The following is a 25,606-nucleotide window of genomic DNA, read 5'->3' on the forward strand; positions in this document are numbered from 1 at the left end:
GTATCCCAAGAGATGGTCACTCGTCAACAAGGAGGTTCTTCTTTTTCTTTTAGTGGCCAGTGCACTGAGCTAAAATTATAACTGGAGGTAGCACTGCCATGGCAGAAGTCTGTCAAAAGCGAGTCGCTGATTTTGTTAGGTTGGTATAGCAGTAAGTTTTCTTACCATAGCAATAACATGGCTTCTTATAACTAGGTTGGTATAGCAGTGAGTATTTTTGTCATACTTGAATACTTTTAATACTTTAATAATTTTCTTTGAAATGGTGACCATACAAAGTAGGTATTTTAAGCCAAGTATAATAATAGTTATAGCAATAATATGGCTTCTTATGGACACCCACCTCACGCAAACATGGCGGCTGGCGACACGCATCTTTGACATTCAGTGCTACCTCCAGTTAGAATTATAGCTCAGTGGGCCAGTGTTTTCGTTTGCAATAAGTGATCAGTCAGCCTAAAGCACAGACAACCGAAACACATTAAAGTACATTAAAGTATTATTAACATTAATTATTGTTATTAGTATTATTAACATTAAAGTATTATTGTCTGTGCCTAAAGCGTATAGCATAGGTAGACGCTTGTTGGGCCTGAGTCCAGTGAACAAACTTGTGGAGGGGCCGCTCGTTCTTATCGCCACAAAAAATGATGATGAAATTTTGTGTACAACTAAATAATATTAATAGCTCTAAAACATTTACTGTACAGAATTAAGATTTGTTGGCCCTAAAATCACTAAGTAACAATATAACGAGAATTTAGTTTTCTGTATACAATTTTTTTTAAGTATAGGTCTACTGTAAAACTAAATTCAACTTAATAACTTTCGCCATCCCTCTGAACATGGGGCACCGGTCTACTCAACCTTATTAAAAATGTGGAATATAAGAAGCGAATAAGAACCGGATAAGAACGATTAAAAATATTAGCATTAATCCCTAGGCTGTTGCAGTAGCGCCCTAAACCTGTAACTGATAAAAGAAGTATCGTTACTGTGATAAGAACGCTGCCTCACAATCAAACTTTTTAAACTTTCCTTGTTTAAATTTATTGATAACAACGCATACGTAGCGCATAGGTGACTAAAGAGCTTACTGTCTTCTAGTAGTAATTCAATAACTTTGCCATTATTCGGGAGTTTTTCGTATCTAATCCGTGCAGGATTGACTTAATTCATGGTATTTCCAATATCTAACGGTAACCTACTAATGCAAAGCATAATTGATTAATGAATAAATCAGTGCATACTCTAATGATTAACTAGGGGCATTTGTAATATTTTATAGTATATAAGGTGTTGCAAAATCTAAGTGCAATATATTAAAAAACTAGAAATGTTTTATTATTAAAAACCTTATCTCTTTAATCTTTATTTGCATGTTAAATATACTTAACTATAAATAAATTTGACCATTTAGCATAAATCCACATAGTTTGGTAATTACTTATAACCAATGCATAAACGTAGTAGACAGTGTACGCATTGGATTCTAACTTGCTGTAAAACCTAGACAGCTGATTTGTATTTGTTACTGATCCTTCTTCTTGTTATGTTTTTTTTCTATTTATTTGTATGATTAAAATTATTTGGTAGGGTTTTTATTCAAACGATTGGAAATTGTTTTTGAAATATGATTTCTCGTAACCTGCATAAATTTCATGTCAATTGGTTGGGCAATTTTATCCAGAAGTAGAGTTATGTTAAAAAAGAAGATCCAGTAGATACATTATTGGAAGATTGTTACTAAACTCATTTTATTAAGGAACTAAAAATGATAAAACGGTAACAACAAGAAACTCCAAGTAAATCATAACAACTGGTTCAGCCAATCAATCAACTAGCTGCACACTGGACCTGAGGCATTTCTGACTCACTTTCTTGTCCTCTGGGTGCTCGTCTTCTAGATTTGGAGGCCATGTCCATATCACTCAGAAGACACTCTTCAGCATTTTCAGGGACGTCTTGCTGAGGCCTTGGTGGTAAACACTGCTCCAGTTGCGCCATCACAGTAGGTGGAAGCACAGATGGAAAATTTACACTAAACTGAACAATAAGTTTACCTTTCTCGGACGAATTACGATATTGAGGCATCCCCTCCCCTATAACGCACTTGATATCCCCATGTTTTACTACTTCCCCTGGAATGACAGTGATCAGAAGATTCCTGTCGTCTAGAGTTCGGATCACCTTTTGGAACCCACATAAGGATTCTACCAACTCAATTTCCATTCGAAAGATCAAGTCACTTCCCTTTCTTTTAAACCTGGGGTGACTCTTTTCATCCAGTACTATAACAATATCACCAGGTTTATACCCAGGTTCTTGGTCTCCTTCTTCTGTAAACGTGATTTTTTGACCGTCAACCATTCCAGGAAGGACGTGGACTTCGAGGACTTTTCGATCTCTAACTGTCTTCTTCCCGTTGCACGTCTTGCAGCGATCTTTGATGGGGATCTTCTCTCCTTGGCCCTTACAGTCGCTGCACATGCGCTGTATTTGCTGCATCATGCCAGGTCCCAGCTGGTGTACCTGGATTTCCATTCCGGAGCCTCCGCAGGTCCCGCATTTCTCAATGGCACCTTTCTTTCCTCCACGACCTTCACACTTTTCACAAACAACATTCTTCTCGATTGCCAGTTTCCTCGTGGAACCCTTGTACAGATCCTCTAAGGATATTGAGAGCTGATGTACAGCGTCTTGACATTTCCGTTCACCCGGCCCTCTTCTGCCACCTCCAAAGAAGATGTTAAATATATCCATCGGGTTAGAGGAAAATCCTCCACCTCCACTTCCTCCCTTCAATGCTTCTTCGCCACCCCTGTCATAGATGGCTCTCTTCTCTGGGGTTGACAATACTTCATAAGCCTGCGAAATTTGCTTGAACCGCTCACCTTCACTTGGGTTTTTGTCCGGATGGTATTTGAGAGCTAGTTTTCTGTATGCTTTCTTCAACTCATCTAAAGTACAGTCGGGTTTGACGCCAAGGATGTTATAATATCCTGTTTCTTTGACCATTTTATGAATCCAACTAGTCAATGTTGTAACGCTAAAGAAGATAAACGAACAAAAAAACTGTTTAAAAACTCCAAGTTATTCTGTCTCAAACCGTCTAAAACTTCTATCAGTAATCGTTTGTAAATTAACTGCAAATAAAAATGCCAATGACAGTAATGATTTTTTATTGTTTTGGTATTTTGTAAAATCAGCTGTCTAGGTTTTACAGCAAGTTAGAATCCAATGTGTACACTGTCTACTACATTTATGCATTGGTTAAGTAATTACCAAACTATGTGGATTTATGCTAAATGGTCAAGTTTATCTTACTAATATTATAAATGTGAAAGTTTGTGTGTTTGTTTGTTTGCTTGTTTGAATTTAAATCACACAATTAACTACTGGATTGATTGGGCTGAAATTTGGCATGATGATAGCTCACATTCCTGATTAACATATAGACATATTCTTATCTCACAAATCCTTTCGGGCTCCGCCCCAGTGGCTCTGTAGTTAAATCGTTAAAATTCCTGCCAACCATTTCCCAACCGTGCCGACCATTTCCCAACGTTGGGCCAACGATGTGTGCTACTTGGGTAGTCTATGACAAAAGCCATTCTAAAATACTCTTCTAAAGCACAGAAAAAGTAGTATGTTTTCTGTGTCTAAAGGCACTACGTAGTTAAAATTCATTGTAGTCGTTGGCCGAGCTTGAAGGCCTGAAGGCACGAGCCACTTTTTCCACCCTGAATGTCCTTATGGCATACAAACTAGAATTCAATCTATGCCTAAACCACCAATCTATCCGATAATGTCGGTAAAAAATAAAAGACATCGAGTCCGGTATAAAGTATTTTAGTATCAATCAGCTTCATTAACGGTTCACACCCTTCCACCATGGGTTTACACCTGAAGCTGAAGAAGCGTCTAAATTATTATTTGGGTTGCAGGATGGTGGAAATGAAAAATGTATCTCCAATTAACTTAGAGATTTCCTTATCCTGACTTATTATACATATTTATATTTAAATATTCTTCAATTAATATGTTCCATTCCAGTCGAATGACAATTTTTTTTAACTCACCATTGACTGCATTTTTATAGTACATCCAATTACGTGACTAATAATTTGTTTTTCCTACAGTTACCTACCTAACAATGTACATGTTCTCTCACTGATTTGAGAAAGCAAAGTGGCCAATTCGCTCATCAGTGAGACAATGTTAACATTGTCTCACTCTAATTACTTTGTCTCACTCCAGGGGCCCTATTTTTGAAATGGTTGACAGTTGAGTCAATCGTCAGCACTCAACTCAACCAACAACATGATTTGGTATTTTTGAAACCCAACCAGTGTTCTCAGACGTACGATAATTATCGTTTTGTACGATAATTTAGCCTCCCGTACGATGTACGATACGTCACCGTACGATAATGCTATTTGTACGATAATTTGGGCAATTGAATAGTACTCTTTTACAAAATTGGTTTGGGAGGTTATACCCAAAAATTTGGAAACATTTTTGCTGTTTTAAATCAAAACTCAGTATTTATTAGAGATGGGATATAAAAATCAATACATAAAAAATCAATCTTATGAAAACTATAAGTTAACTGTTAGTATGAATAAAATTAAAACGAAACCATTTCCATGAAATGTGCTTCTAAACTGCTTGAATGCTTCTGCTTCGCTTCTTCTGCTTCTCCTACACCACGAGAAAGTCTGTTACCATAAGAACAGACCATCCGTACATAATCTCGCCCATTTGGCGAATTATTGGTGTAGTAGTGCACGCCATCGATCTCTATTTTAGAGATCGATGGTGCACGGGTGCACGCACGGCCGCCTTTAACTCCAGGCCTCGGCCTTCAAAGTGGCAACATCACAAGAGGTGTTGTAACAGCTATTTTGTTTGGAAGTGAAGCAAAGCTAATGGTATTTGTGTATTAACGAAATATTGGTTACTGGACTATGACAATATTGACTCCGCTTAAAATGTACATAATAGATTTTTAATTCATATTGTTTCGGTTTTCAATTCTGTATGTCTTTTTTTCAATATTTTAATAAATTTATGTTTATAAATTTAAATTGAAATCAATAAAGTGTGAATTAATGAGCTGATATCACCTGTCTGCCATGTTATCTTATGGGACGTCTGTCACTGAACAACATACCACTTGTGGAGATGCCAATTCTACCAGGCCGCGGCCTGTAGTTAAAGGTGGCCGTGAGTGCATGGTGGAAGGAAAATACTGGTGTAGTGTTTGTGTTGAGGTTGAGAAATATTCACATAATATCAGTTACCTACTATGATTACAACGTGCAAAACTAAAAATAATATGGTTTTATGGCGATTTTGAGATTTATAATAAAAAAATATATAAGTCTATTAGGTATTTCAATACTCAAGCCAGTTACGATTGTTATTTAAAATTGTACGATAATTTTTCGTGAAATACGATAATTTAGGACCGCGTGTACGATATTTGACTACGGCCAATCTGGGAACACTGAACCCAACAGTTGGGAAGCGAGTTGGGAATCACTAGTTGAGAGACTCGTGGTGGAAATGTAGAGCATACGACCGTCAAAAATTCAGATGACGTCATTTTGAACCAATCACAATGCAGAGTTCTTGCGGACTTCGATTTAACCTCTTCTTACTCTAAAATCTGGCAGCTAATCTCAATCCAATCTGCCATATTTCGAGACACTGAGGTAAACTGTCAACTCCGTTCTTGAGAGATTGAGGTTATAATGGGTTATGTCTTGCTTAATTTAATTGCAAAGTACCTTAACTTATATAGGCTAAACTTAAGTATTAAAAATAAAATTTACTATGGATGTTTGTTTTAGGGTGTAGCTAATTATAAGTTTAGGCATAGGCTGCACTTTACTTTAGGTCCTACACTCATCCTAAATACATTATTAATTGCTTTCTTCGTCTCTATTTCGGAACACATCACCTTATTTTAGTTTCCTTCATCGGTTTGTTTTATGTTATTTTTAATTGTTTTTTATTTAGGTTAAAGCGGCCATTTGCCATTGCACTGGAAGCATATCGTAACTTAAATTAATTTGATCCCTTTATTAGGTGAATGGTACTGTATTGAAACAAACTATGATATTGTTTCTCTCTACCACAATCTTTAATACCTTAAATCATAGGTCTAATAACAATAATTATCTTATAATAAGTTCAATTAGTATGCCTAGTCTATTTCAAACATTCCAACAAGATTAAAACCCTTGATTAAATAGTCTAGTATTGACACAGTAAATAAAATTAAAATGCGATTATTCTACAGAAAACAATCGCATAATTGGGTGCTAATACATTGACAACAAATACATAACCTCTAAATCGCAATTAGTAAATTAAAGCAATAACAAAACAATATGGCGTCGTCTCAAAAAGAGTAATTTTTTTCCGAAAGAGAGGAAGAAGAAAGTGCAGTCAACCTCCACTCAACAGCTCGATAGGTGTTGAGTAGTTTTGGTTGTATAAGTCCACCGTCAACCGTTTCAAAAATACGAAACGATTGGAAATAGAATGACTCGACACTCAACTCATCAGTCAACCATTTCAAAAATAGGGCCCCAGATTTGCAACGTGAAAGCACGAAATAGTGAGCGCGTAAAATGCAGGCAACGTCGTATGCGCGCGAAATACGTTGGCAGCACTGGCTGTAAATCAGCTGGTCAGCTGTTGTATTGTTGTATTTGTCACTTCACATTAAATGTTTTAAAAGTTCACTTCTGTGTAAAAATAGGTTATGTTTCTTCACTAATTTGTTTGTTTTATGGTAACTGTAGGAAAAGTATAATGTGCAACTCGAGTTCAAAGTACAATTGCCTCACTCGAGAAACCATTCCTCACTCGCCTATGGCTCGTGAGTAAGGATTTCTCTCGAGTGAGTCAATTGCTCACTTTTCTCACTAGTTGCACAAATAACTATTTCATCTTGGTATTGTTGGATAAATGGTTGGATAATTTTTCTGAATCACTGAACACTGAAGACTGAAGTGACCTGAAAAAGAGAACTGAATCGGACTGAGACTGAGTGAGACTGAATCAAATTTCATGTTCATCAGCACTCACTACTCAGCAGACCGCGACCGCACACATACTACATACTGAGAAAATAATGTGAAATTAAATTCTAACCTATAAATTCCATTCGCCTACCACTTACTTTTCGTGCAATCCTATGTCCTGTCCGCGAACTTCAAATACTGACCGGTGATAATACTTATCATTTACCAACACCGCCTAGTAATGTTTCGTAAGTATAGTCCAATTTATGACTAAGTTATTATTTTATGTGTGAACATTTCTATGAACATATAACCTAGTTAGCGATCTTCAAACAATTTCTTGAAATTTTCAGGTGCTGTATCTCAAGTTGCCACTAGAATCCAAGCTAGGTATGGTGGAAGAGCTATCAGAAATGAAATATCAGGTTATTCAGCAGCAAGAAATTTGTAAGTAACTCATTTATAAATGAACGATATTTAACTTATCAAGCGTACCTAGTTGACAAGCTGCATAATAGCATAAGTAGCTCAATAGTATATTACGTTACTAGTCCTGAAAATAAGTGTTTACCGGACGAGTGTGGTTGTTCCCGTGCGAGACGAAGTCGAGTAGGGGATTACCATACGAGTCCGGTACACACATTTTGGACGAGTTGCGTACGATAGTTAACGCCATACTACTAAATCCCTACAAATCCTTATATATTTCCACCAAATAAAGTACTAAAAATCACTATGTTTTTATTTATAACCACTCACTGTCATCTAAATACAGTATAATCAGCTGATTGGTGTCCGGTAAAACTCATTGCAGTAGGCCTACAGTAGTACGCAATGAAACCCCATTTGATTAAGCTGGCGGCAAACAGCTGTTTTCTGGACTAAATCCTTGCGTGGGAAGTTCGTCAAAATAATGTAGTGTGGCGTAAAAATAATTTAGTCCAGCTGTTTGCCGCCAGCTTATTCAAATGGGGTTTCATTGCGTACTACTGTACTTTAATGAGTTTTACCGGACACTAAACAGCTGATAATACTGTATTTAGGTGGCAATGAGTGGTTATAAACAAAAACATAAACTTTCTTAGAGGTTACGACTAGTGATTTTTAGTCCTTTAGTTGGTGGAAATATATAAGGATTTGTACAGATTTAGTAGTATTATGGCGTAAACTATCGTACGTAACTCACGTACGGGAACAACCACACTCGTCCGGTAAACACTTATTTTCAGGACTAGTAACGTAATACAGTATACTTACTATTCCTTAGGTAGGCTATATAAATCCCTTGTTTCATTTAGACCTTAGTAACTTATTCCTTATTAATTAAATCCCACTAGGCCTACTTTAAAATAACTTAGGCCTAGTTTTCTTAAAACATAATGTTAAGCTTAAGCTAACTTAGGCCTACATTAAAAAGGATTTTCCCTTTTCCAAGTAGGCCTACCGTTAAGCTTACTTTAATATTTAATACTTTCTTATTAAATGGCGACCATAACTTACAAAGTAGGTATTTTGAGCTTAGCCCAGACCTCAGTTTATCTTGAAATAATTTAGAATTTTTTAGGTCTCAGTTGTAGCCTACCTTTGGAAAGATTCAGCAATTTAGTGCACCTGGGCCCTATAGTCTTTCCACCCCCAGTCTGGATAATGTTACTTTACTAAAAAAACTATCAGGCCTAACCTAGCCTATATGTTAATTTCTTAAACACCTCTCATCCACAATGCAATTTTATCATGGCAAGTTTTTAAAGAATTTAAGTTTACTTGGTTCGGGTACAGTTTCTTAACACATTCAATGCGGCGGGTCCACCGGTGGATCCCGCGCGTCTCAGCTGAGGAGTCCACGGGTGGGGGAGCGCGCATTGCATTGTTTGCCGGATCAGTGTGGTTCAGCCATTGTCGGGGAACGTTGTAATCTTTACCAGCCTGTAGCTTATAATGCGAGCTTTATTCTGGTGTAGGTTGGTAAAAAAATTGCCCGTAAAATCCCGTCTGGCAGTGCTTTTGTCCCGTTTTTGGGGATTTTCTCAGTTCGAGCCGTACTACAAAGACTCTGGTTATTGATCCAGGCAGTGCTGCTACCTTTGGGTGTTTCAGTGAACTACGTCTTTCGGAGTAACGCAGAACAATCACCACTGCTCTTTTGTGATTCGTCTTACTGAGATATTTCAATACCAATAGCGATCACTGATTCAGTTAGCGCGTCGGGGCTCCGCCCGGGCCTCGCCGCCATTGGCGAGCGCCTGTTTAAAGGTTTTCAGCAGCGAATGTGTTAACTGGGCTAAGTTATGCTAATATCGATTGAAACTATCGATTCAATTAGTACTTAAACCTTCATGCAATTTTTTCACCATCAGCAATTTTGGTTGGTTAGGATAGGTTATGATACCCTAGTTTAATTTTTATATTTTAAAATATTGATTATTAAGATAATCACTATTTTCAATTCAATAGTTTGAAACGAAATTAGCGTAGCCCAGTTAAGAAACTATACCCCTTGGTTCTGTTCTGGCCTTAACAAAATGCCGCCTTAAACACTTGTGTATTAAATAGTGAGCTCGAGTTTGTAAGACTGAAACAAAATGAGAGCATTCCTGCAACAAAGCATCCATTGCTATTGTAGCTTGAAATTTCAGGCCAAAAAACATGAACAATGTACAATACGTGATATCATAGATTAAACATAGGCCTATTCCCAAATGTCATCCTTATGGATCAGCTAAAGAGAATTCTTGTTATTTGAGTTATTTATAATCTTGTTTAGCCAAATAAAACGATCTAACCATAAACAATAGCTCGTCCCCTGGTTACATTACAAGAAGTTGAAATATAATTAATTGAATTTCAAGAAGTTGATTTATAAAATCAACCCTATTAATAGACCAAATTTTTATTGACACTAGTGCCCAGTGACACCAACAAAAACTAGACATGAAAAACAATCTGTACACTTTGCAATGTGATGTTAAGTCTTACTTGTGTTGGTTAGTATACTGCATCTAAATTGTACTGAACAAGCAAAACCAAGCATACCTATATTTCCGGTCAAATTTAGTGAGCCTCAAGCCTGAGGAGAGAATGACAAGTAAAATGGTGCTTTGGAGAGTACCTTTTGAATTTGTTAAAACCCTATTGCAAACTCAGATCAATATTTAATTTTAAAGACAAACTCGTCGTATTGTTGCATGTTTGTGGCAGACTTTAGCCACATGCCTCGGCATGAACTAAAACTAACCTCTAGCGGTCACGTATTACTAGAGCTGTCATATCTTATATATTAAAACGTGACAGGGTTTTTTATTTCACGATTCTGAATCAACCACTTGACAGATTTTCATGATTTTTGTGCTGAAAAGAAAGATCATTTTGAGAACTAGGGAATGTCGAAGCCATAATTTTAGTTTAGGGTCCCAGTTTTTTAGAATTTAAGGTTTAATTTTTTTAAAGTCTAGCAGACGACGGTAACATTCTACTCTAGCTATTGGTATTATATAATTTGCTTAACATAACAGCTGTAAACATTCAGTGTTTTGTGACACAAATCCAGCATTTGGATAAAAATTAAAAGACTTACGTAGTGTTGACTTATTTATACTATGTGTAATGCTAATAATTGGATACGTTCAATTCTTGGGTTAGATTATGACAGATTCATTAAATATACATAGTCAAATACTAGGATGCTCAAATAATCTTTTTAGGCAATCTTTGTAATCTTCGGTTTGTTTTAGTGCAATCTAATATGTTTTAAGTAACAGTATATAAAAATATTCTATTGGACTATGAGGTTATTTTATTTACTCTATGATTTTGTCATTGATTATGGGAAATAAGTAAGATTAGTAGAGATAACTAGACCACAAGAGATAATTAAGACCATTGCTGAATACAAATAAAGGCTCTGTACACGAGTCTTAAATGAAAAGGATATGCAAATGATTTTACTGCTCGACTTCTTGAGGAAAGAGTAGGAAAATCTATATATTTAATACACAGTTGTAACACTGTTTTCTCAGTTATTACTGGACCGATCTACAAGATGTATGTCTCAAATTAAAGGATATAATGCATAGATTTGCCGAACTTCCTTAGAATTTACGTTTTTTCTAAGGGCTAAGCACTACAGCCCTTCAAAGGTCGAGTCAATACAATTCTTATGGAAGATTATAATACACAGTTTATAAATGATTTGTCAGCTGTTTAATGTTTGTCAGACATTTGTTATTATTTTTATAACCTCACTTTCGGTATGTAATTATTAATCTAGAAGTTCCTGTTATAAACAGACACAATTTCGATCAAGGAAAAGTGTATTTTGTTAACTTATTATACCAAAATGTGTTATTTAAACAATATTTGTAGCCTATGTTTTGGTGTAAATTTTGTATTTTCGTATACTGTATTAGTTTTCCTGCGAACTGATTTGAAGGAAAGTGCTAATTGATTTTAGGTTTGAGTATGGAACATGAAATAATACCCAAAGTAGGGGACGAAAGGTTTGAGTATGGAACATGAAATAATACCCAAAGTAGGGGACGAAAACTGTTTATTCCGATCAATATAATTTATTCCCTACGGCCACCAGAACAATCATAGTGAAATCCGCTTGCAGGTTGTGTAGAAAATTGCTTATGTGTGGGAAACATATAAACATTTTATCATAGGTAATCAATATTACTCAAGGTAAGTGTTTGGCGTTAAGCAGTACCAAACTTTACCTTCTGGAGATGGCGATTACGAATACGTGTAACTACAATATAAATTTGTATTTTCGAAATATGTGTTACTTTTCATGCAAAATGATCCAAAGGAAAGTGGTAATTGAGTTTGAGTTAGGGAATGGATGGAACGTGAAATTATACCGAAAGTAGGGGACGGAAACTGTTTGTTCCGATCAAAATCATTTATCCCACCAGAACAATCATGGGGAAATCCACTTGCAAGGTGTGCAGATAATTGCTAATGAGTGGGAAACATACAAACATTTTATTGTAGGTGATGATGAATCTTACTTAAGATCAGTGTTTGACGTTCAGTAGTACCAATCTTTACCTTCTCAAGATGGCGAGTATTCTGGATATGTAGAACTACAATTTATCAGTGAACTATACCCTAACTATTTTTTCCAGTAGGCACACAGGGAAGTTGCTTGAGAAACTGTGACTTACGATTTTGGTTCTGGCGAAAAAAGTGTGTGATTTGATGTTTAAAGGCAAATTTGACTCGGGTCATTACAGTGTTATACAACTTTATCATAATCCCCAGGGTGTGAAAAGTACAAAAAGAAAAAGTAAAGGTGGAAACTGTGCGTAAAGAGACAACCAGAACGAAAAAAACGTGGGGAGCCATGGAACTAAAAAGTAAATAACAGTGATGGTGTTAAATGTGCTCTGGAAGTTCCTAAAAAAACGCCTACTCTTTTGAATTGGGGTCGTTAGATTGGATTTGTTACTACTGCAAATCTATGAATTTAGAGTCAGAACAGACTAACAGGGACACGACACAAGTATTTTCTCCTTATGTTGTCACAAGGGGAAGGTAAAATTAGCTCCTTATCGACATTCTGAGTTCATAGAAAAGAAAATCTTATCAACATGGACTACATAGGCTATAAATAAAATAAAAAAGAAACAAAAAAACTATTTGAATAATATAAGATCTTACAACTCTGCATTTGCAATGGTGAGTTTATAAGTCTCACTTAGATGAATCATCATTCTGGTAGTATAGGCCTATATAATTTTAAGATCCGGGGCTCCGTTTACCATCGGATTCGTTAATACCCTCTAACATTGAACCAAAGTATGCCCAACTTTATATTATAGCCTATACGACGTATACGCAGCTGTTACTTACAGAATGGGTCAAAGATCCGTGAAATGCGGCCAACTGCTGATGCGTGATTTAAATTACTATCTTTATTCCGCTCAACGAATGTAATGAACAAGAAAACAACGAATGTAGGAATATAAAATAACAAATTATCTCCATAGCATAAGTAGCTTATTAGGTTATCAGCATTGTGCAGTTCATACACCATTTATTTTTCAAATGTAACTCGAATTAATTTAAAACATTCATTTGGTTAAACTAATATATTGGTTTGATTAACATAAATTGTTTATACGGGCCCAACTTATCCGTTCTACTTCATATAAAAAAGCAGTCCCTAAATAAAATACAAAGATAAACAGTATTTGTTAATTATTAATGTCTTTTATTTTATCTATTTTTTTTTTCAATTTCTAATATTATTATTTCCTGATAGCGGAAATCTCTCACGCACGGGTAGTAGCCTATGTGAGAGGCATTTCATATTTAATGACTATGTTAGTATATTATTTTATTTATTTATATCATTGCATAACTCTGAAATTTTTACTGGCAAAGTATTGTAACAATGTATTTACTTACTGAAATAAACATGATTTTGATTCGATTTTATTTGATTTGACAATATTCCCGTGGCAGAGCACGGGCGGCTAACTAGTAACTATTTAATTGACAATTACTCTCTCTACTGTAGGCTGCTTATAATCAGTGTGCGAATCAGCCGCAAATCTCACTTAAACGCGTTTCACATCCTCACAATTGCTGTTTCATTGAAAATTATCGGATTTCAAATGCATATCGTATAGGCATAAGATGGGATAAATACATATTTGGTCAGGCAACATTTGTTTACAAGATGATTTTTCATATTAAAACTGGAAGAAAAGTTGTCTTTATACGTGTAAACCAGCTCTTCTGAATTGTACACAGTTTTAACTGACTACTCAATTCCCGTACGTAGGACGGGCTAACACCTCGTCTCAGTTAATATTCGTCCAATCTTATAAACGAAGGAGTCAATTGATTTGATATAAATTGCCTTAAAAAAGTTATTCTTGTAAAATTGTTGTAAAATCAAAGGTTTTTGAGTTATTTAATAAACAAAATTTTAAATGGCTGTCAGTTTGATTAACGAATTTAAAAAATTGTCATAATTTTGTTGTAGCTTTGTCTAGTTGTCATAAATGTTTGTGCAATGTTTCAATTTTGTATCTTTTACAACATTTTAGAAAACAATTAATAAGTGAAAAAAAATGGCGACTGCGTGAGTACCCAACCAAGGACTTCCGGACGATATAAATGTATGATATTTGGATATGTTTCTTACCCAGGAATAGGCGTTCGCTACGCTAACTCGCCTCCAGGTTGAAGCTCGTTCGCTACGCTCACTCACCTTTTGGTTGCAAATAAGCTGTGGTCATAAATTTAAAAATAATAATACTACTGCATCCTGTTGGTAAACCTATTAACTTTCCAATGCTATTGAACTTCACAGAATCAAATTGTTTAGTTGAACCAGCTGTTAAGATTCTTTAATTCCATTTAAATATGAGTATACTTGTAAGGTTAACATGGGAAACTCCAGAGCTACTGGGGCGGAGCTCTTTTGACGGATCTGTACCAAACTTCACTCAAACCATCCTTGAATAATGCTTAATAATGCCTAAAAGTTTCATTACAGTCTGTCGAGTGGTTTCGGAGTCCATAAAGGACAAACAAACAAACATACAGTGGATTTTATATATATACTAGCTGGCCCGACAGACGTCGTCCTGTCCTATTGTGGTTTTATGTCACATGCTCGTTCATTTTCAAGATGAGCTCGTTCGCATGGCTCAATCACGACCTGGTTGAAGTTCGTTCACTACGCTCACTAACCTTTAGGTTGGAGCTCGTTCGCTGCGCTCACTTGCCTTCAGGTTAGCTCGTTCGCTACGCTAACTCGCCTCCAGGTTGAAGTTCGTTCGCTACGCTCACTCACCTTTTGGTTGCAAATTAGCTGTTCTCATAAATTAAAAATAAATATAGTGCTGCACCCCGTTGGTAAACCTATTAACTTTTTAATGCTATTGAACATCACAGAATCAAATTGTTTAGTTGCACCAGCTGTTAAGATTCTTTAATTCCATTTAAATATGAGTACTCATAAGGTTAACATGGGAAACTCCAGAGCCACTGGGGCGGAGCCCTATTGACGGATCTGCACCAAACTTCACACAAACCATCCTTGAATAATGCCTAATAATGCCTGAAAGTTTCATTACAATCTGTCGAGCGGTTTTGGAGTCCATAAAGGACAAACATACAAACATACATTGGAACTTCACAGAATCAAATTGTTTAGTTGAACCAGCTGTTAAGATTCTTTAATTCCATTTAAATATGAGTATACTCGTAAGGTTAACATGGGAAACTCCAGAGCTACTGGGGCGGAGCTCTTTTGACGGATCTGGACCAAACTTCACTCAAACCATCCTTGAATAATGCTTAATAATGCCTAAAAGTTTCATTACAGTCTGTCGAGTGGTTTCGGAGTCCATAAAGGACAAACAAACAAACATACAGTGGATTTTATATATATATAGATTAAAAAAGATATTTTCCCTTGGTGGTGTGCCCCCTGTTCTAGCTTGTGCCCATAGGCCTGGGCCTATTGGGAAATCTGGCTCTGTTGTCAGTAGAAACAATTCAATAAAAAGACCCACAACGAAATTACTGGTTTCCCCTTGACTTTCATGCTACTGTGTGTGTGTTTTCGTTATTTTATATATTATATCACTAATGGCAAGAACTAAAGGCGACTCTAGAAGACAAAAGGTAAATTACATTAAAAGTTCTTGAAACTGGGTAAAATAACAAACTTTCAACTAAACTACTTGTATTTAAATTTTAAAACTGTTCAACTACTTTAGGAATATCAATATAGCATAGGAATAGAAGAAAAGACCTGTCTTTTTCTAAAAATAGTCAAAGAAAAGCTAAGTACATGTTGAGGTTTGCCTTTAGTACATAAATGGGCTTTGCAAAAATCTATAACCCATTTTTTAATTATTTTCAGGTCCTTCAACAGACCTAATTATACAGCCAGAAAAAGAGAGGACTTCCATGATTTTAATGACAACGGCACAGGTGACCGGTGGGAAAGGGATGAATATTCAGGCTCTTACACTCGTAAATTTGAGGGTCCCAGAGCATGGAATCAGAGGAACAACAATTACGCACCTATGGACAATATAAATCCACCTGATTGGAAAAATAGTAAACTAACCACTTTTCGCAAAAACTTTTATCAACCTCACCCGAATACGGAGAACCGGCCTGTAGAAGAACTGAAAAAGTTTTATGATACACATAAAATAAAGGTGTATGGTGATGCTCCAAAGCCAATTTTACATTTTGAGGAGGCAAACTTTCCAAAATATGTTGCAGATACAGTACAGTAAGTGTGACAAATTAACTTAAGGTTAATGCAATAAGTTAGTTGAGCTCTCAACATAATTTTCTAGGTATAACCCAAATCATAGAAGTTTTATAGTTTTCGGAAACATGTGTTTGCTTTGCATACTACCTATGGTTTAGTTCTAATTAATCTCCTTAGAAGAGAACAGACCCTATGTAGCCTATTTGTCCACCTAGGCTAGTAAAAATGTGTTCCTTTTCATTTTTATCCTAGTAGGCCTATCAGTTTTATCCTACATTGTTTTGTTTTGTTAGAAACCTTTGGCTGCGTACAATACTTTTTGCCATCTTTACTAGTACAGTAACAAGTTTTTTTGCTAGTTATAAATGGATAGATTATTTAAGATGGGGATGCCACTATGTGCATATTTTAACCCAAATATGAGTGAAGGATGAGTGGCGTGATCTTATAGTCTTGTCAGTGACTAAGGCCGACACAGCTGTTAATTAATAGCCCATACAGCTAATGGAAACTAAGGGACCTACAGTTTATAATGGAATCCGAACCACATTTTTGCCTTGGTATTAACGAATTGGTCTAATTATCAGGATAGTACTGTGGATAGTCTTAATACTCACTACTGCGGGCGTTAATCCACACCAGGGAGTATCGCATTCACAGTGCATGCCTATAAATATCCACAACTCGGGACCTCCTAGTATCTGGATTACAGGACGACACCACTGTCTCAGTCCCAGTCTAGTTGTTTAGACATGTAGACTAACATAGCTGAAATGTATAAAGAACTGCACTACTTTTAGGTATAACGCACAACATAGAACATGACTTACTTTTAGCATGGATGACGTTAGACAGCCGTTCAGCGGGCAATCTGGTAGGTAGCAATGACGTCACGGCATTGGTACAGTGCAGCCAACACCGTTAAAACAATCTAGTCCTCTTAAGCCTTGATTATATATTACACTCGCCAACCCTTATAAAATAGTTGGCCCACAACTTAAAACTTCTTATAAAACTTTAATTCAACATAAAACGTTCTTTAAAACCAAACAATTTTTTAACTTCCATTTTTTTTTCTTCTTTTTTTTTATATATATTTTTTTTAATAATCAACTAAAAATTCTTCTTTTTGAATCGTGTGTATACACACTTACAAGTCCAGTTTAGCTGGTTTGCGCACAGTCCGCTGCGATCTTCTAACCACAGGAGTTGGACTGCACTGCACCTCTGGACGCTGCCCCTCTTCCATCGACTTCCGTCCTTGGGGTGACGGTGGACTTCTGGCACTTGGCGATGACGGCAAACTCTGCCGACTTGGAGATACTCTCTCCGGCGACACGCTGACGGTCACTGATTCCGGTGGATCTGGCACTTCCTCTCTTCTAACCAATATTTCCTCTTCCTCCACCTGACTTGGTCTTAGATGATCAGCGTGACAAAACCTGGTCCGATTCAGGACCCTCACAAGATAAGTTACTGGACTTCTACACTCCACAATTTGGCCAGGAACCCAAGAAATTTTTTCCTGCCTCACCGTCTTTACTAACACATGCTGGCCTTCACTGAAGGACCTATCAGAGCCTCTGTGTTTATCTGCTGCCCGTTTTTGCAACTCCTGTTGCTTCCTGGCCTCATCAAGCAAATTTGGCTTCAACATTGTTAAGTGAGTTCTAGGCTTCCAGCGTAGGAAAAGTTCAGCCGGACTCACGCCTGTCACTGAAGTGGGGGTGTTGCGATAGGAAAATAGAAAATTATCTAGCTTATGCTGTAAAGAAGTAGGCTGACTGCGCTTCTCACTCAAGACCTGGCGCAGCAGACTCTTCTTGACTTCCTGAACTGAACGTTCTGCGGCTCCGTTGGATGCCGGGTGATAGGGTGGGGACAGGGTGAATTTGACACCATTCTTCCTAAGGAATTCACGGAATTCGAGACTAGTGAATGAGGTACCATTGTCAGAAACCAATTCTTCGGGCAAACCATAGGCTGCAAACAAAGTCCGAAGCTTCTCTATAGTCTTGGAGGAAGATGTAGAGCTCATCAGAAACACCTCAATCCATTTTGAGTAACTATCGACTAGGATGAGCATCTGCTGTCTTGACGTGGGATCTTCTGCAAAATCAATGTGAACTCTGCGCCACCTCTCCGTGGCTAACGGCCATTGATGCAATGGAACTCTAGGACTGGCATTTCTCGTGCCTTGACATACAAAACAAGACGCCACTGTCTCCTCAATGGATTTTTCGATACCTGGCCACCAAACGTAGCTTCTAGCCAACAACTTCATCCGGGTTATACCAGGATGCTGTTCATGGAGCATCTGGATAACGTTCTCCCTCAACATCTCAGGAATCACCACCCGACTTCCCCACAAGATACAATTCTTGTCCACTGACAACTCCAATCGTCTCCTCTGAAATGGAAGCAACATAGGATTTTGAACCTCCCGCCAGCCATGTAAAACAAAGTCCCGAACCCTCGACAACAATGGATCTTTGTCCGTCAATCTTCCTACGTCCAAAGACGTAATCGGAGAATCATCACTCACACTGCAGAAATTGATTACTTGAACACAAGACTCAACATGTGAAACATAATTATCCTCCAATTCCAACGATTCATCATCTTGAAGAGGTAGACGTGATAACGCATCAGCGTGGGGTAAGTCAACCCCTTTTCGATATTTAACCTCAAAATTGTATGCTGCCAGAATAAGAGCCCATCGCTGAAGTCTTGCCGCAGCTAGGCTAGGTACACCACGTTTTGTTCCAAAAATTGCCGCTAACGGCTGATGATCCGTCTGTAACACACAGTTCTTACGACCATAAATATACTTGTGGAATTTCTTTACCCCGAATATCAACGCCAATGCTTCCTTGTGTAGTTGGGAATAATTTTTCTCACTAGGGCTAAGAGTTTTGGACGCAAAAGCTACAGGCCGCTCTTCTCCATCGACCATATGAGACAGAATGGCTGACACTCCCCTAGGGCTAGCATCACACGTTAAAACAAGTGGCTTAGACACATCATAATGCACCAAAATATTGGAGTCAAGAACCCATGACTTACTTTCCTCAAAAGTGCGTGAACACTCTTTGGTCCACTTCCATGGGACGTCCTTCTTCAAAAGATCATAAAAACAACTGATTTTTGATGACAAATTGTAAATAAACTTTCCATAGTAATTAATCAACCCAATGTAGGCCCTTAACTCATCCTTGTTACTCGGTTCCGGGGCATTTCGAATAGCCGACACAATCCCTTGCTGGGGGCTGATTCCCGTTGCTGAAACCACATAGCCTAAATACTCAACCTTAGGCTGCAAAAATTTACACTTGCTCTCGTTAACCCGAACTCCATAATCCATCAGACGCTGAAACAGATTTTCTAATCTACTACAAGCTTCTTCACGTGTTGAGCCTCCCACTAGAACATCGTCCAAGTACGCTACGGTACCTGGTAACCCACATACAATCTGATCAATGACTGCTTGAAAAATAGCCGGTGCGGACGACAACCCATACGGCAAACGTCTCAATCTAAAAAGTCCTTTATGGGTAGTCAAGGTTAACAAAGGTTGTGACTCCTCTGCTACTGCTAACTGCTGATAGGCATTTGTGAGGTCGATTACTGAAAAGTATGTACATCCTGACAACGAGGCAAAAATATCTTCCGGTTGCGGAAGCGGATAGTGCTCTGTTTGCAGCACCGGATTTAACGTTACCTTAAAATCGGCGCACAATCTTACGCCATTTGGTTTAGGAACCGTCACCAACGGTGTAGCCCACTCGGAGCTGGAAACCCTATAGGCTATTCCATCGTTAACCATTCGGTCTAACTCTTGTTCAACCTTCTCCCTCAAACTATAAGGCACTGGCCTATATTTACAAAACTTGGGAACTACATTGTCTTTAAGAATAATGTGAGCAGTAACCCCTTTAATTTCTCCAGCTCCCGTTTGAAATACCATAGCATATTTATTTTTCAACGTTTGCACATCAACTTCAGTTGTACTGCTAAGCTTAGGCCTACTCAGTTGATCCTTACAACTAGGTCCTGATACACTACTCACAGGGTTAGGCTCAGACAAAGTCAAATTAATTTGATTACTAGGCCTACTCTGTAGGCCTACTTCCGATACTACTGAAAAAATAGAACGCCAATCAAGTTTCAACTTGGCCAACCAGCTCCTTCCCAACAACATAGGCTGGTTCCTACGACACATTTTCACAACCAATAAGGGCAACATAACTTCTTGACCTTTATATTTTACAGTTACATCAGCTTGGCCTAGCACAGGCACCTCCCCACCAGTGTATGTCAATAAACTCAAATTTACATGATTTAATTCCACATTAGGAAATTTTTCCGCAAAAACCTCAGACGGGCACACGGATACTGCTGATCCACTATCAATTTCCATTTCTACAACTACATCTTCTATCATTAGTCTTACCTTGTAAGCTTCTGTACCGTCAGATAGGCCTAGATTGTACAAACACAAGTCCCGAGTCTCCTTGACTATATCCAAGTTAGGCCTAGGCCTAGGGTCCTCCTCTTCCAAATTAAGATGATGCACCTTGTGTGGGGCAAATCTTCCACTCTTGGACTTTGAATTCTGCTTGTTAAATTTATTTCGGGACTTACAAGCCTTGAACAAATGCCCAACCATATTGCATGCATTGCACTTGTAACTAGAATATGGACAATCATTAGCTTTATGTTCCACTGAATTACACCTGTAACACTTATTCCTCCCATTAAACCCCATATTTGGTTTAAAATAACCATTTACATTGGATTTATTAAAAGAGCTAGCAGGTAAAACATTTTTACCACGTTTCATACTCAAACTGTTAACATCCTGTTTCGAACTGAAAAGACCTGTTTGCTTCTCTGCTTGTTCCAACCTGAGAGCCAAAGCCTGAGCTTCTTCAAAATCTAAGTCTTCAGACAACAATTTTTGTCGTATCACCTCATTATTAATTCCAGAAATCAATTTGTCCCTAAGGGCATCTTTCAGAAATGTAGAAAATTTACAAGTACTAGACAAATGCTTGATAGCTACAACAAATTCAGAAATAGTTTCGGTAGGCTTTTGTACCCTGGAATAAAACATGTATCGTTCCGCCACTACTAACTTCTTTGGGGAAAAATGTTTGACCAATACTTTTGACAAATCTTCATAAGATTTACTATCCACCTCGTCAGGAGACACAATATCTGACAAAACTGCTAATATTTTAGGGCCCAGAACAGTAATCAACACTGAAACTTTACTACCATCTTCAATACTATTGGCCTTGAAATAGTGTTTGAGACGCATTAAATACGACTCAATGGCTTCCTCATGGGGATTAAACTCTCCCACCTTCCCAATACCTGACATTTTCGTCACAGTAGATCCTTTTCCTTTGTCCTTTTTGTCTCCCATTAACACTCGCGGAAAAGATTTTTACTTTTTAATCCATAGAAAGAAATCCGTAATTACCGACTGCGCCAATGAAATGTATAAAGAACTGCACTACTTTTAGGTATAACGCACAACATAGAACATGACTTACTTTTAGCATGGATGACGTTAGACAGCCGTTCAGCGGGCAATCTGGTAGGTAGCAATGACGTCACGGCATTGGTACAGTGCAGCCAACACCGTTAAAACAATCTAGTCCTCTTAAGCCTTGATTATATATTACAATAGCCTTACTAATATTTATATTATTTTGCCACTTAAAATTTCTAATAGCCTACTCTAACCCATACCTTTGACTATTAATACCTACAAGACATTCCATCCCCATGTTAAGGTTGTCGCCAGTGTTCTTTATGAAGAACTTTGTACCTAGTCAATAGATTATGTTGATCTACTAAATTAAATACTAATTCCTAATGAATACACAAACTTTTTACCAAGCCAAACTGATAGAAAGACTTATTGTGAGCTATAGCAAATGTTATAACCCATCAACTATTTCAGCAACAAAATATAAGGTGTAAAAAAGAATTTTAAACACTAGCGCATTCTGTGACTGGCTCACACTCCTGCATATTTGCTTTTTTAATAAAACCTTGGCGACAGCTGGTCCATATATATGGGATGTCTACTTCAGTATCCAATAGTTGATGCCCTTACCTACCTACCTGTTTTTAGCGAATTTCCCTATAGGGAAGTAGCTATTACCGTAGGTCTCATGGTAAGACTTAGGCCCGGGACCGATTTACTTTTTCATTTTAATGTCCCCAGAGGCCAAAAACACCATTCGTTCAAATTTTTATATATGTATATATATATATCTAATATATAAAATTCTCGTGTCACAGTGTTTGTCTGCAAACTCCTCCGGAACGACTTCACCGATCGTTATGAAATTTGGTGTGTAAATTCTGTAGGTATGCGAATCGGACGTAAACTATTTCCCGTTTCGAAATTCTTAAAAGGGCTCCGCCCCAGTGGCTCTGGAGTTTCCCATGTTATTCTTATGAGAAATGGAATTAATTAATCTTAACAGCTGTTTCAGTTAAACAAGTTGGTTCTGTTCTATGATGTTCAATAGCATTAAAGTTACAAGGATTACCAACAGGGTGCAGCACTATTATTTCTTTTACATTTATGACAACAGCTAATTTGCAACCAAAAGGTGAGTGAGCGTAGCGAACGAACTTCAACCTGGAGGCGAGTTAGCGTAGCGAACGAGCTAACCTGAAGGCAAGTGAGCGCAGCGAACGAGCTCCAACCTAAAGGTGAGTGAGCGTAGCGAACGAGCTCCAACCCAAAGGTGAGTGAGCGTAGCGAACGAACTTCAACCTGGAGGCGAGTTAGCGTAGCGAACGAGCTAACTTGAAGGCAAGTGAGCGCAGCGAACGAGCTCCAACCTAAAGGTGAGTGAGCGTAGCGAACGAGCTCCAACCCAAAGGTGAGTGAGCGTAGCGAACGAACTTCAACCAGGACGTGATTGAGCGATGCGAACGAGATCATCTTGAAAATTAAACGTAACGGTACTTTCTTTCCATCGGTCTGTCTTAGGGGAAACCTATAACTTAGGCGATACGAAGTTCGCCGGGTCAGCTAGTATATATATATATATATATATAGGTATATATATAGATTTATATATATACTAGCAGAGTACCCGTCCTTCGTACAGGGTTGGCATATAAGTATCAAATGCTTATAGCAGTTATGAGTGAGGACATGGTTTAAGAAATTTCGGTTCTTTTTGAAGTTCGTTCGCTACGCTCACTCACCTTTAGGTTGGAGCTCGTTCGCTGCGCTCACTTTCCTTCAGGTTAGCTCGTTCGCTACGCTCACTTGTCTTCAGGTTAGCTCGTTCGCTACGCTCACTCGCCTCCAGGTTGAAGTTCGTTCGCTACGCTCACTCACCTTTTGGTTGCAAATTAGCTGTTGTCATAAATGTAAAAGAAATAATGCTAGTGCTGCACCCTGTTGGTAATCCTTGTAACTTTAATGCTATTGAAAATCATAGAACAGAACCAACTTGTTTAATTGAAACAGCTGTTAAGATTCATTAATTCCATTTCTCATAAGGTTAACATGGGAACCTTTGCTCCAGAGCCACTGGGGCGAAGCCCGGAAGGATTTTTGGGATAAAAATATGCCTATATGTTAATCGGGAATATGAGCTATCATCATGCCGAATTTCAGCCCGATCCGACCAGTAGTTTTCGCGTTTACTTTTCCCATACACACAGACACCACCTCTTTTTTATAATAGTATAGATATATGTGTCCGTGAACACGATAACTTGAGTAATTTTTATCCGATTTTGATGAAATTTGGATTGAAGGTGTAAGGCAGGATAAACAGTGTTGGGGAAGCTACTTTTAAAATGTAGCTAGCTACAACTACTGCTACATTTCCAAAAAAGTAGCTTAGCTACAGCTACAGCTACAGTTCCGAAAAAGTAGCTAGCTACAACTACAACTACAATGAAATGTAGCTACAGCTACAATTTTAGCTACTTTTCCAATGACGTTAACTTTTATTCCACGCACATTAGGTAAATGTAAAATTAATTGCAACTACATTTTTATTGAACAAACATTTAAAAAAATGTCAGTATTGTATCTAACATTACTTGGAAAACAAATTATTCCTAGATTGTATTTAATTTGTTGGCATTATAAACCTAACATTAGAACAACAGAACCAAATAGTTGGGTATCCCATCATATTTAGTAATTATTTTTAAATAGGCCTATTGCATTATTTTTAAGCATCTTAAAATGTAATTTTCATTAAGTTCAAAGGACATACAACCAAACTATATTTTAAAAGCTAATTTTATTAATTTAATATAGATTCATTTATAGATGCTTTATATCAACAATTAAGACCAATAAAACTGCAAAAAGATTATTTAAAAATACTTTTTGTGTTACAGAGCCTAGCCTACTGAAATTGGAGTTTATTGCCTTTCTTTACTTTTAATGTTAAAAACAACATTGCTATAACTTTTAAAGTGATAAATTACTTATTCTACGAATAACACTTTTCAATGTCAAGAAATCGTCCTTTATTGTCATTATGCATAGGACAAATTGTGCTTCAACCTAGTTGGTAGAGAAAACAGTATTCAGCAACTTATCCTGAAATCGGCTTTTAATTTAAACATGATGAAATTTGTAAAGTAAAAATAACATGTAGGCCTACTTGGCTATGTAACAAGTTGGCTATAGTAGGCTTGTTCTTGCAAGGACTAAACAGATATATTCATAATAATTGAACTTGGTATTCGTCTTAAACCATAGCCTCAGTCATATACAAGAGCTGTTAGCAGGAGCAAACTATGTTATTTTTTCAATGTAAGTTTCATGTTATATGAAGATTTTTTCATTACAATTAATTATCATGTAGTCTAGGCATATCTTAAATCTCATCAGGTAATTTCCTCTTTGCTAATTTAGTAAACCTTTGAAAAATCTTCGTAATCTAACCAAGGAAGGGCTTGTGATGATAAACCACAATCAACAGCTGAAGCAAAGGTTGATAGACCAGCTTTATCATTATTTCAAGGTGTGTTGGTTTCCATTAAACCCCAAGTTGAAGCATTATCGATATAATAAAGAAACTAAATTGATTACTAATTCCCCTGTGTCCTGTCAATCACTTGCAAGCATTCAATTCAATTCAATAGCTTCTCTTGTCACCGGTACCGTTTAAACGTCGTCTGCATCTAGCGATTTTATTTTATCTGACAGTAATCATAGAGTAATAAATTAAGGAAATGAGAGCCAAAAATGTGGATAACACTCATTTAATGGCCTCTATGTCCACACAACGTTGTAATAGGGAAT

General features: G+C 37.3%; 2 protein-coding genes across 5 annotated transcripts in view; one reads left to right on the top strand and one right to left on the bottom strand.

The window, feature by feature from the left end:
* LOC129003063 (DNA topoisomerase 2-like) overlaps positions 1-25,606 on the top strand; it is a 62,038-nt gene that overhangs the window by 7,775 nt on the left and 28,657 nt on the right. For 3 of the 4 annotated variants that reach the window (XM_054431281.1, XM_054431280.1, XM_054431278.1), the window contains exons 8-9: positions 7,394-7,487; positions 15,931-16,311. In XM_054431281.1, coding sequence (XP_054287256.1) covers positions 7,394-7,487; positions 15,931-16,311 — 475 coding nt within the window. Of the gene's footprint in view, positions 1-7,093; positions 7,289-7,393; positions 7,488-15,930; positions 16,312-25,606 lie in introns of those variants that run through there. The other variant, XM_054431279.1, reaches the window with a different exon arrangement.
* Positions 1,799-3,147, bottom strand: LOC129003067 (dnaJ homolog subfamily A member 1-like). The gene has a single exon (XM_054431286.1). The coding sequence runs from the start codon at positions 3,016-3,018 to the stop codon at positions 1,837-1,839; it is 1,182 nt and encodes a 393-aa protein (XP_054287261.1). The 5' UTR covers positions 3,019-3,147; the 3' UTR covers positions 1,799-1,836.

Source organism: Macrosteles quadrilineatus, unplaced genomic scaffold, assembly GCF_028750875.1.
Source record: "Macrosteles quadrilineatus isolate MER2022 unplaced genomic scaffold, UCM_ALF_1.0 Scaffold_9__3_contigs__length_116548681, whole genome shotgun sequence".
NCBI classification, from domain to species: domain Eukaryota; kingdom Metazoa; phylum Arthropoda; class Insecta; order Hemiptera; family Cicadellidae; genus Macrosteles; species Macrosteles quadrilineatus.

Coding starts and splice junctions, on each gene's coding strand:
- LOC129003067 (XM_054431286.1), bottom strand. CDS start 3,018: ATGGTCAAAGAAACAGGATATTATAACATCCTTGGCGTCAAACCCGAC.